We start from the raw sequence: 13,412 nt of genomic DNA, 5'->3' as shown, positions 1-13,412 counted from the left end.
GTCTCCTAATTAATCATTAACCTAAAGTACACCTGCACTTTATTTTTAATCTAAAATTCCCATCTAAAAAAGTCCCTTTAAATCTTATATTTAAAATGTCCTAAAGTTTATGAATCATCCTTAAAGCATATTAGAAACCTATATAACTAAAGACTTAATAATTTCTAAACTTAAGAATCTAAATAATATTTTTAACATTATTCTAAAACTGTGTCTTATAAAGCTATTTTAATTAATTCCTAAATTTATTCTCATAAAACTGGTTGAGCTGCTTTCTCAGAGAGTTTATTTTGTTTCTCAGTCAAGGTACACTAGTTCTCAAAAGAATTTGTTTCTCAGTCAAGGTACACTAGTTCTCAAAGAGTTTGTTTCTCAGTCAAGGTGTACTAATTTTCAAAGAGTTTGTTTTTCAGAGGATGATTGTTGTCTGTTATTAGGTTTGTCCACAATGTACTAAGATAGAAGAATAGCCTTTTATTTTGTCCTTGATATGCTGAGGGGTGGGTAGTGGAACAGCTTCCAAGGCATGAACTACCTGTTCTGTTCTAGCCATCTGAAATTTAATTGTTTGGCATTTAACATACTCATGCCTCCTGTGAGAAACATAAGCATGAAAATGCAAAGTCCCAATTACATAAAAAAGGGTCTCATGGTTTCGGCTACCCACCAACCAGTGTGGCTTTGCCAGCATTCATCCTCACTGTGACCCTGTCAAGACAGTGGGAGAGCGGCTTTGCCAACACTTTTTCTCACTGTGACCCTGTCAAGACAGTGAGTGGGGGATCGCCTTCACCACAGAAGCATCAAGGGTACAATAGCAAATTGCCATTTTATACTTCCTAAGCTTGAAAAAATATATTTTAAAAATTCATATCCAGGGCTGGGGATGTGGCTCAAGCGGTAGCGCGCTCGCCTGGCATGCGTGCGGCCCGGGTTCGATCCTCAGCACCACATACCAACAAAGATGTTGTGTCTGCCGAGAACTAAAAAATAAATATTAAAAATTCTCTCTCTCTCTCTCTCTCTCTCTCTCACTCTCTCTTTAAAAAAAAAAATTTATATCCAGTGCTTTGCAAGGCTGTGGCCAAACTAGTAAAATCACATATTGCTGGTGACATTGAAAAGCATCAGTCCTTTCAAAAAAATAATATGGCAATGTGAATTAGAAGCCATAAAAATATTCAGACCCTTTTATGGAGAAACCCTACCTCCATCCTTCACCATTTATCTCAAGAAAATACCTCTCTACAAGAAAAAAAGGCTCAATACAGACAAACTTTTATTACAACGTTAACTATAATAGCAGAAATACCTGAATTGAAATAGTGAGTTAAATTATGGTACTGCAACTCGACGGAATAATGAAAATTCTTAAGAATGTGAAAAGTGTTTATGAAATGAACCATTGAATTTAAAACTCTATATGGAAGATGATTATATATAATATGCATATGGGCAAAACCCATCAGATCTCATGCATGGGTTTAGGGTGGCTGCCTTATGAGTGGTTTATTTTTCATTAGAAATTCTCATAATGTTATATTGTGATATTCACACACACAAGGCACCACACACAATGCAGAAAAAAATGACCCTTACCACTTCCAGTAGCAGTAGCTTGTCCCTTGTCTCTCCATGACTTCCTGCAAAAACCCAGCCTCTGGTGCTAGGTGGTAGTGACTGCTGATCAAACAGGGAGAGTCTGTTGAAATCTCAATCACTTCCAAATTTCAACTTGATGAACAGCTCATGGAGTTTTGCAGGAAGTATCTGATTCCCTTTAAACAGATCAACAACAGATGGCCTCCAGGACCTGGGCTGGGCCTTGTCCCCTCTCAACTCCATGCTTAGAGGCACATGTCCTGCATGTTAAAAGGCCAAGGTAGTTTTTCATTCCATCACTTTGCCAGTCCAGTTTGCCACTGTAGATGTTCCAGGCAGGCAGTCGGGGCTGCAGTCCAGATGTGCCTTAGCCTTTACCCTGGCCCAGAATAAAATGCTTGCTCTTAGGCCAGGCAGAAGCCTACCCATGAGAACAGAGCTCATAACATCCCAGAGCAAGGAGAAAGCTGACACATACTGGTGCCAACCCTGGACTTTGGTTTTATTGTATTGTTAGCATTCCCCCTTTACAGATAGAAGTACCAGAGTATGGTTAAGCAGCCATTAAGTTGTGACACTAAGGCTGCATGCCTGGGCTTGCCTGGAACTTTCGATAACAGACTGAACCCTCCATTTCTTTATAGCTAAATACATGAGAAATGATTTCTTATGGGAACCAGATTCCCAACAGGATATGAAGAGAGATCTTAGCGCCTTGCTCACTTTGTTCCTAGTGACATGATAGCTAAAAGGAAATCAAATTTCAAGTGATAAATATTCTAGCTCATTATACCATCATGTTTTCTTGATAAGGAGAATTTGCCTTTATTTATGTGTCTTTCAAGTTAAACCTTCAAATGAACGTGCTAAGACTGTAGCCATGGAGCCGATAACATTGAGGAACTTGAGGAACTTGGATTTTGTAACGTATTTAAAAGGGTAGGCGTTCTGTCCAGAGAGACACTGATCTCCTCATCGACACTGTATGGCCGTCTGCCTTAATCAGCCAGAAATTCATGTCCCACTGCCTTGGGATTACTTACCTATACCATATTCTTTATAATTTAAAAAAGTATGTATTTCCCCAACAATCACACATTTTTAGTTTTCCCTGAACATATTAGAAATGGGGGAAGAGATTATAAAAATCTCTTTGTTTTTCCCAGGTTTCTATAACAAAACACCGTGGAGAGTATGATAGTTTATAAACAATAGAAACTTATTTCTCACAGTTATGGAGGACTAGGGAGCTCAAGATCAAGGCACCAGTAGATTAACTGGTAAAGACCTACTTCCTAGTTCACAGGTGACAAATTCTGTGTCCTAACATGGCAAAAGGGACAGGGGATCTCTCTGGGATATCTATTCTATAAGGGCATTAATACCATTTGTAAAGTTTCCACCCTCAGGACTAATCACCTCTTGAAGACTCCACAATAACCTTGAGGATTACGTTTGAAAGAATGAATTGGGGAAAAACAGTCAGTCTATAGCACACATGTAGTTTTTCTTGGTTAATAGTCACTTTGGGCCTATCATGCCAAGAACCCAGAGACATATACATCTGAGGCCCAACCCTAATGGTAGGTCATTAGATGGATGCTATTGGATTGTTGAATGGATGACACCCATTCAGTCCATAGACAAGTTAAACATCCTGTGTACTGCATGGCCTGTTGGTAACTTTGTCCCTAACCTTTATTTTCTACAAAACCAGCTACTAGGCTGTCCTTGCACTGCATGGGTCTTCCATCCACACTGGACGACTCTGCCTAGCCAAATCCTTCAAGAGCCAAAATCATGTGCTTCCCCCTCCATCCCATAGAGAGTCATGATGATGACCACCAAGCCATAGTAGGGCTACCTGAGGTCATAAGTTGAAGACAACCATCCACCAACTTACATACTCACCCAGCACATGCCATGTGCTAGACACAGAGCTAGGACTGAGGTCACAGTGATGAGCAAGATGCAAATCATCCTTGACTTCATGGGGAGAAGGCATGTACTGAATGAACACAAAAGAGATTGTGTTATTGGTTGTGTAGCTCTATCTATCTAGAATCAGTCATCACTTCCAAAACTCAACTGTCATTCATCTCCTTAAAATATTTTACTGAGAATGTTCTAGAAAATGTGTAAGAAGATTGTTCAAAGGGACTATTCTGGGTAAACCAAAGCCAGAAAGATTGAATCAATTTAAAAAAAAAAAAAAAAAAAAAAAAAAAAAAACAGGACGGTGATTATTGGAAGGTTCTTCCCAAGTTAAAAGGTACTGATGTGATATAGATGCATTATTTCTCAAATGGTCCATCCGGGATATCAAAATATTCTAGTCTGATAGAATAACAAAGGTGTTCATCGTCCTAGCTGGTTTGTAAAGCATAAAGAAGTATTTTTTCTCTGTTGTTTTCCACATGTGTATCTTGTATCAACTCAAGTTGCTTCTCCCCTCAACAAAGGTTAAATATCTCTAATTTTAGACTTTATGACCATACATTCAGTCCTTGGAAATGATAATATTAGCTCATTATTAAAGAAACACTGTTCAATTTCTAAACTTATCTCTTGCAGTCATTTTTTAGAATTTAGGCAGGGAATAAAAAAAACGTGATTAGTAATTGTCTAAAGAAGGGGTGTGATGGGCAGCAGCAGCAAATGACTGTGGGCTTGGTAATTAAGGAGGAGTGATAAGACCGTTTTTCTCCCTCTTCATCTCTTTTTATGTAGGACTGTCAGCCCTGAACTCAAGTCCTATGCCCTAGGAATTCTTTTTCTCCTCCTCCGTTTGTTGGGTATGTATTCTCTCTCTCTCTTCCCTCAGTAACAAATTGGATGCTTATTACCAGGTGAGTAAATATCAGTGAAATTGCCCCATTTCCTGGGTTTGTCCTTAGTTCTATAATGTTTAATTATTAATAAACAAGAAACTGAAATTTTTGCTCCCAGTTTAAATTTAGGCAATCCCTGGGTGTCAGAGTTTCCACGTCTACCAACTTGTCTTTATGCCACCCTGAATTCTAGTTGGCATGAGGAGGAAAAGCAATGTCACCAAAGGGGAGAAAGATTTGATGTCACAAATTGGCACCCTCATTAAACAGCTTATGAACAACTTGTGAAATGCTTCACTCATGGGGCTGCCAGCCAGGGGAGAGAGTAAAGCCCCCCAACACCTAGCATATGGAAACTTTGCATCCTTTAAATGCTCCCCAACCGATTTGGTTCATTTACTTTGGGTTTCTGTCATGAGGCAAATGCAACTGTGGAGCTATAGGGTCTGTGTTCCAAGATTTTGTCTGGATAGAAGAAATATCAAGTCTAACTCCCTCAATACAAATGAACAAGACAAGAGCTTGTGATTGACCCAGAGAACTATGCATGGCTGGGGGAAGCTAGGCCCGTCAGCCTAGTACCCACCTCCCAGCTGTGCCTGCCCTTGTTAGACCACACTGTTGCTTTATAAACATCCCTTTGTCAAGAACAAGATCGAGGTAATTATTTTTTCCTTGATGATAGGGCAGTAGTCTTTTTAAATGAACTTTAATGGCAACTGAGGGGAGAAGGGGAAATGTACTGAGTAAATGATAAATTCCTCATTCCAACTGTTCAGTCGTGGATTAGCACAAAGACCTAGAGAAATGTGTATAAAAATGTTTGTAACAGAGGAAAGTTGGCAGCAATCTAAATGTCCAACAGCAGGGAATTAGTAAAACCAGTTTTGGTTTATAATCCCAGTAGGATTCATGTTCCCCTTTAAGATTCGGAAAAGAAAACTATATATAGACTTAGAAAGGGCACATGATATATGGAAGGGATAAAAAGAGGTCTATGATGCACACTCTACAAAGTATGAGACATCAAAACAGTATCTTCTGTGTAATAAGATTTTATATATATGTATATTCTAAATTTGTCGTAAATTTTCGAATATATATTGCTTTTATAATGAGACTAAGTCCTATATGGGAGAAGAAAAAAAATCACTCTTAAATCTATTAAAAATATAAAGTTCTCCCTGGTCAATGCCAAATACATAGCATATGGACCTCCTCCATTCCCTTTCTTGTCTATAGCAAATAATCCAGTGTCATGATCATTTCTGGCATGCCTGAGACAAGGCCTCAGACTCCTCCACCATTGTAAAATGTCATCTTTGTCTTATTTCTTTTGCATGGAAAATAGAAATCTTATAGGTATGAAGAAGATACCCCAGATAAAGTTCAGCACTGATTCAAACTGAAACATTTGGGCCTTTTCTGGGAAGTTCAAGTAACTTACAAAGCTCTACTGATTTTCTTTTTTATCTACCTACCTATCTAGCCACAAGAATGGGTGGCAAGATGATGATAGATATATAATACCAGCAAGTAAGAGACCCTCACTTCTGAAAATGGTGAAACCATTCTACAGACATTCAACAACAAACTAACATTTATTGAGCACACACTGTATTCTAAGGTCCTGGATCATCCCTAGGTAAATGATCATAGCCTTGCCTTTAAGAGTCCTCTCTCCCAGGCTGATAGGAAAAAGGGGAACCTACCCTGTGTGTAGATACTAAGGACTCAACATATCTTTCAGAATAATTTTGATAACACAAAATGAAAAGGAAATGCATGAAAGTTAATGAAAATCATAGGACGAGTGAAGACAAAACTCAAAATGATTAGGTGTGTACAATGTGGTACTGTTAAGATCATCCTGTGCTGCTCTGAATCAGTCTCACCATTTGTGTATCTGCTCCAGGAATAATCAACTAGGCATTACCTAGAAGGTTTTTCAACTTCTGCAACCATAATCCCAAGATAAGTTTTGCACATCGGCCCAGTATGCACATACATATGCATAGATGCATCTGGAACAAAAATTACATCAAAAAATACCTTCAATATGTAAGACACATTCTGATATTTTCCATTCTAGTCCACACTTTTAAAATGTTGGTCATGACCCACTATATTGATTTTATTGCTCATTATGGGTCACAAATCAGTTTGGAAAACCCTGCTTCAAAAGGTATGACACAGTTCCATCTTTAATTAAAAGTGGCTTAGCCAAGAAGTCTTGACATTTGGCCTAATTTCATTTTTTTTAGCACCCAATAAGATTAACTACCATTATTATTAATGAAAGGCCAATGGAATAAATCAGATTCCATGCCATTGCCAACCTTTATGCTGGCCCCTCATGGGTAACAGGGATACAGTGGGGACATCACAGTCAGAAGTGACAAGATCCATGATGGAGTTGGCACTGACATGACAGGCACACATGGAAAGGCCACATAACTTTGCCTTGGGATGCAGGCAATGGGTTTGGAAAGGATGTGATGTCCACCCCTAAAAGTTACGCAAATGAGCTGGTAGGGGGAGAGAGTGCTTTCAATGAAGGCCCTGGGGGTGAGCAAGGATATGGCATGTTTGGAGGCTGAAGAAAGCCCAGTGTTGGGAGCAGAGATTGGAGATGGTGGTAAATTAAAACTTGATGAGAAAGGCCAAGTGGGGACTAAGTAATCAGGTGCTGGTGTAATAGACTAGCTGAGGGAGGCTTGTGGGGAAAGGTAGGTGGCGTTGAGAAATATTACTGAGGCTTATTCTCTGAACAGAAGTACAGTTGACCCTCCATATCTGCAAGTTCCATGTTCAGTCACCATAAGCTTTTTAAAGAAATTAAATCTGTCCCAAACATGTGCATATAGATCATTTTCCCCTAAGCAATACAGAACAACAACTATCGGCATAGCATTAACATTGTGTCAGGTATTATAGGTAATCCAGAGATAATTTACAGTATGCAGGAGGATGTATACAGGCTTTATTTAAATACTAGGCCATTTATATAAGGGACTTGAGAATCTACAGATTTTGCTATCCATGGGGGCTTTGGAACCAATCTCCCTTGAATTCCAAATGTAAGAACTGAGTATGTGGGAGAGAGGCACCCACAGTGACAAGTCCTAAGAAATGGCTTAGATGATGCTGTGAATGGGGATTTATTGAGACAGAAAGATGAGGAGCAATTTGGGAGTGACCAGCACTGTCTAATATAACTTTCTAGCCACATGTGGTTATTGAGTAACTGAAGAATAGCTTCTGTGAGCCAGATGCAGTGATTTTTATTTATTTTTCATTTAAGTAACCACATGTGTCCAGTGACTATCATGTGTACAGGTACTGACATACCACCCTCAGTGGGTCAGGGTGGAAGAGGGGTCAGCAATGCCAGACACTTGGCCGTGGTTATCATAATGAAAGAGGACAGGACCTAGAAGTGAAGGTGACATTGGTTTCCCCTTAGAAATGAGTTGATAGAAAGGGCAGAAACTATAGTAGCATTCGTCGGTGTGCACTGAGAATTTCCCCAGTAGCCCTGAAGTAGAGGTGATATCAACGGAGCAAAGAAATCAAGCATGATAATCAAACTGAGGCTGAAGTGACTGACCATGATACTGGGCTGATTAAGGAAGAGGTAAAGACAGGTAGAAGTAGGAAGGACAAAGAAAGAAATGAACTGCATTAGCCAGTCCTAGTGAATAATGGAAAAAGAACTGGAAGCTGTGGCCAAATCTTTGATGTCTGGCTTTGAGATTAAAAAGGTAGAGCACTTCTGAGAGATGCCAAAGCCCAGGGCATGGCAATCCAAAGAGGAACAGGGGTAAATAGCCTTGAGTCGAGAAAAGGGCAAGTTGTTAAAGTCCAAAATGTAGAATTCCATGTGCTTGGACAAGCTTGGTGTAGGGGAGGAGGCCACTGAGCTGGAGAAATTACAGTAAATTCAGAAGAAAAAAAAAAAAAAAAAGAAAAATAATCCACTCAGCAGAATCCTGCAGTAGTTGTGGCCCTCCTTTACCATCCTGTTGCAAACAGCCTGGTCCCTGCTTTGAGGGTTGTGGTCCAGCCATTTGCTCAGAGATCTGCTTAAAAATCTTGTTCTTGGCGCTGGGGATGTAGCTTGGAGTGCTTGCCTGCATTTATCCCCAGCACTGGGAGTGGGGGGCAGGGGGGACTTGCTCCTTGTCATGGCTGTCACATCAAGTCAATTTAAAGGAAACATTCACTAAGATCCATCCATATCCAAGGTGCTGCCAGGGTAGTGAAAATAAGCAGGAGCAGCATCCTTCTGTGAGGGCCTCAGGTAGGCCAATGAAGTAGGGATAGGGAAGACATAAGTTTGGAAAAGTTAGAGAACCCCGAGTTTCAAAGGAAAAGATTTTACTCAGCCAAGTAGTTACCAGGGTGGCACAAAGGAGGGTCTCTGATGGAAGACTGGATATGCACTTGGAATTCTGATTTAGGGACATCAGCCTGAGAGTAGGTGGTTTGGCAGGATCCAGGACAACTAATCAGAAGCACTGAGGTAAGAAGATGCTGATCAAGGCTAGAGTAGGGGGGTGGAAAGACAGAGACCAGTAAGAGCCATAGAGTGAGACAGCAGCTCTTGAAGCTCCTCCCTCTGTCCCCATGAGATCTTAGCAAAAAAAGCTGCTGCAGAGGCTCAGATGAAGCTGAGGTTTTGAGCCCTGTGAGTGGGTCTATGGGGAAGTCTTTAATAGACCGAGATAACAGATGCAGTTAATCAAGCCTCTCCAGGGTTTTGAGAAGAACTGGCGGGGCTCACCACACAGCCTCTATCCACCAATGCCTGCAAACAGCACTGGGAAGGTCACCCATGAGGTGCAACTCCATATGAAGGGATCATTCCTGAGCAGATTGTCCAGGGGTTTTGTCCACATTCACGAATTACCCTGGGGAAGTGTGTCTTGGAAACTCCTGCTGTCATGCAAACCTTTGTTGAGCTCCTACGAGAATAGAGAAAAAAGTGGAGAACTGAGCACATTTAAATGTCCCTTTGAAAGCAGGAAAGCACGGCTCACCCAGGAATCCCAGATGAGGGGGAGCAGGACACATTGTTGGCATGCACGGAAGCCCCCTTTCCTTCTTCATTCACCATGCACTGATCTGTTTAATCTGCAAACATTTGGTAGGCACCAGGCTCTCAGCGCTTCCTGCTGCTCTGGCCTCACATAGCGACCCCTATGCCATTACTATCTAGGTGGCTTTGGGCAGGCATTTTAAGTGGCTTTAACAAGGGTCCCAGGAATGAAATTAGAACACACAGCAAATCCTGACTTTGCCAATTTAAGAAAAGTGAATGTCAGGTGTCCCTGGAAGATGCTTGCTGATGTCAACAGTCCGATCTCTTTCTTGGCATTGCTGAAGCAGAGAAACTCATCCATCTTTTAAGGAGAATACACCTTTCCATATTCCTCTCTGGCTGGTACTGGATGTAAGAGTAATTCCACCGGGTTAAGTAGATTCCATGGAGGAATTCAAGTCTTGGCAGGTAAGCTGGAGAGGAATGGTTATCTTTTTAAATGTAAATGGAGTCATTTGCAGCTTCCCTTTGTCCTATAAAGGGTGGATTTATTTCCCTTACAAAAGCCTTTCAGTTCACCTTTTAAGTGTAGACCAAAGAATATAAATAGGGCCCTGCCTTTTCAACCTTGAGAGTGAATTAAACAGCCAAGCTATGGGGCCCAGATGTTTAATCTCTGTTAATAGATTTCTGGAAAACAGAGACAATTTCTTTAAACAGTGCTGCAATTTTTGCATTGAAATATATATATATATAGCTATAATTTGAGCCAGAGTGTAATAGGAAGTAAGATTTAATCCTTTTAATATTCTCCATGATAGCAAGGAACAGCAGTGAGCCTACACATATCCTCCCACCACACCATGCCCCCAAGATGGGGACCTGGTGGCTGTCGGCTTTGTCCACAAGTCCCTGCCCAGCAAGAGAATGTGATGGTACAGGCAAGAGTCCCCGTGGAGCTGAAGCAGCCATGGCTGTCCTTTCTACTGGTTCTTGTGAACATTCCAGTTTATTAGAAGGGAAGGGAGAAGGGGACATTCTCAACAGAGAGTGAGTCCTCTCAGGAGAAGGACAGTGTGTCCCTCCTGCCCTACTGGAGATCCCAGGAAAGTTACCAGAGAGTCCTGCCAAGGTCCACCTCTCAACTTTTGACTGACAGCAGGACAGCATTGACTTTCAAGTCCCCATGGCATATGACAACTGCAAGTCACATTGGCCCATGCTGACCAGTTCTAATTGGAACCTGTTCTTTCAGATTTTATGGAAATATCCTTATCTCTGGTCCATGTAAAGGTCACAAAAGTGCCTGCCCTTCCCTGCTAAGGTAACTTGTGTTCTTATAGGCATTTCAGGTCTATGTTTCTCCTGCAAATAATAGCTTGTTTGCTGAGGAATATAACATATCTTATTGACTTAAATCAGACAGGGTTGCAGATAAATTGCTTTCTGACAGAAAGCATGTGGGGGCAGCACCCTGGGCCCGGTTTATAGAATTATTCCCTTAATTCAAGGGTGTAAGGTCAGGCAATGGCCAGAACCAAAAAGGAGGCAAATTTTAAAAGGCCACTGAAGGAGGCTTGGCTTTATATAGTTCGCCTGGAGTGGAATCTCAATCAGACCAACAGAGCAGATAGGAGAAACCACATGGGGGCTGGACTGAATTGGAGTTTTATGGGGCTTAGGGTAGGAAGGGAGGGCTTGGGACAGGAGAAGGGATTTTTAGAGTCCCTTGTCCCACTGGAGTTGGTCCGGGGAACTGGCTGAGATCCAGGATTGGCCAGGAGACCCCACCAATTGACAGGCGGTTCCCTCAGCACCTGATTGGTGTTTCTTTTGCGTGGGGCTGCTAGGTGCTTTGTTCCTAAGTCACCTTCATTGACCTAACAAAGGGTTGTCTGTTCCCTATCAATGAGGGGAGAACTGCTCTGTCAGAGTCCAGAGAGAACATTCTTCCAAAATGTACAATTTCTACCCTAATTCTACACCATCATCACCTCACTCCTCAGGTAACCAAGAACATATCAGAATGAAGATGATCAACACACAAAGAGACATTATGTCTTCCTTCTAAAGGCACTTGATAATGCTCCAAAATTGACTGAGGATGTGGAGTATTCTTGCAAGTTAGGGTTTTACAGAAACTTAGCTTGAAGGGTTTTCTGCCACAGATTTGCACCTATATAATTTAAGATTTGGATATTTTTGTCCTAAGAAACAGGAAGGGAACCCAGTTTTTTTGAGAACCCTCCACAAATGGTGTCTCATTTAATCCTGGCAAAAACTCTGCAAAGGAATATAATTATGCCCATTTTATGAACAGCAAGCCAGAGGTTCAGAAGATTTGTATACCTTGCCCAGAGTTGCACAGCTTCCAAGAGGCAGAGTCTATCTCAAATCAGCTCTCTCTGACTCCCCTTCTCTTCCCTGCCCCGTGAAACCACCTCCAGATGTAAGCTCCTGGCTGTAAAAGAGGTGGTAAGAACAACTGACAACTCTTCCTGCTGACATGTATCATATCTGCCACTACTGCTGGAGGCATTCTGCCAAATACTCAGAGAGCTTGTTTACAAAATAAGGCGCCAACCTTCTCTCTGCATTAACCACCCTGTAACAGGGAGGGCTCCACACTTTGCACAGATCAGAACCCCCTGTGTGCTTCCCTCTCTTCAAAACCAGCTTGCTTCTATAAGCTTAGCAGAAAGGTGAATAAAATATTCTCGGTAGCCCTGGAAATCCCCCAATAAGAGCTCTAAAACCATCTCAAATCTACAGACTGTGAATTAGAAGGAAGAGAAATTACTGGGTTTGGGGTTTTGAACTATAGGATATAGGACAAATATCTTCCATTCTCAGGTTCTTTGTATATAAAATAAAGGGGTTATGGCATAGGAGAGTATACTATACAGTGCTGCGGTGGGGGTTAGTTAATTGACTAGGTATTACAGTCATCCTATTGTAGAAGTCTCCCATCGGTCCAGGGGAACCAACTGCTTGCAGAGACTTCTTGGCTTTTTAGTCCCACTGAAAAACACAGAAGGATGAGTGGCTGGGTGTGAAAATTAGTTGCAAGGGTAGGACTCCCTTCTGTGACTAATCAGGTGAGTGAATGGCAAAGGCCTATAATGGAAAAGACCCAGTCAGATCCTCATCTTTGGTATTCTCTGCATACTTGGAGTTTAAGGCCTGAGAGCTAGAATTCCCCTTTGGGAAAGAATTGTAAGTCAATAAAAAGGAAAAGATGAATATGGAGGAAAAGAATACCAATCCTCTCTGTATTCAGAAATATAAAAGGAATCTCATGAAGGAAAGTCTCCAGGTACTCAACCTGAAGATTATTCTAATATATCACCCTAAACCCTCTGTCTCAAACACGAATAAGTAGGGAAGGGCTGGGCCCTTGCAAAATGCTCAGATACCTCACTTGTGCAGTATTTTCCTTAATCCTGAACAAGCAGGTGGACTTAGCTCCATTTTAAAGGTGAAGAAGCTGAGGCACTGAGAGATCAACTTGCCCTAGCCTTTTTGGTTCCATAAGTCTACACCACAAATACTCTTCAAAATAATGAGCATAACATGAAAGTCTTATGGGCGCTTAGCTTTCTCACTCCTTGAAGGCTTTTGCCAGGGCATTCTCATCGACAAGGAACAGGAAGGATAAAACTGATCTCTTTAGCACATTCAGGTATGCCCTACTTTAAAGATAACTGCATATCCTAAGAATTCCCACTTAGGTACAGGTATGTGAAGGCATTACATTTTGGCATTTTAGAGGGATATTTTCATTTAAACCAGTTTCAACAAATAGCTCTTTTGTATTCAAAATTACCCTTGATGTGCTTTAAGTATGACCTGATTTGCCAAATCCCAATTTGTGTTCAGGAGTCTCTTCCCAGGACAGAGCTTCCACCAGGGGTGTCTTCTCCATATTACCATCA

General features: G+C 41.3%; 1 protein-coding gene across 1 annotated transcript in view; it reads left to right on the top strand.

The window, feature by feature from the left end:
* LOC308635118 (solute carrier organic anion transporter family member 3A1-like) overlaps nucleotides 1-13,412 on the top strand; it is a 301,014-nt gene that overhangs the window by 276,533 nt on the left and 11,069 nt on the right. Inside the window, 1 exon segment of the mRNA XM_081269364.1 lies at nucleotides 4,333-4,397. Coding sequence (XP_081125490.1) covers nucleotides 4,333-4,397 — 65 coding nt within the window.

Source organism: Spermophilus citellus, assembly GCF_964194105.1.
Source record: "Spermophilus citellus genome assembly, chromosome: 16".
Lineage (NCBI taxonomy): Eukaryota > Metazoa > Chordata > Mammalia > Rodentia > Sciuridae > Spermophilus > Spermophilus citellus.
Note: the sequence above shows the minus strand (reverse complement) of the source record. Positions and strands in the feature narration are given on the sequence as shown.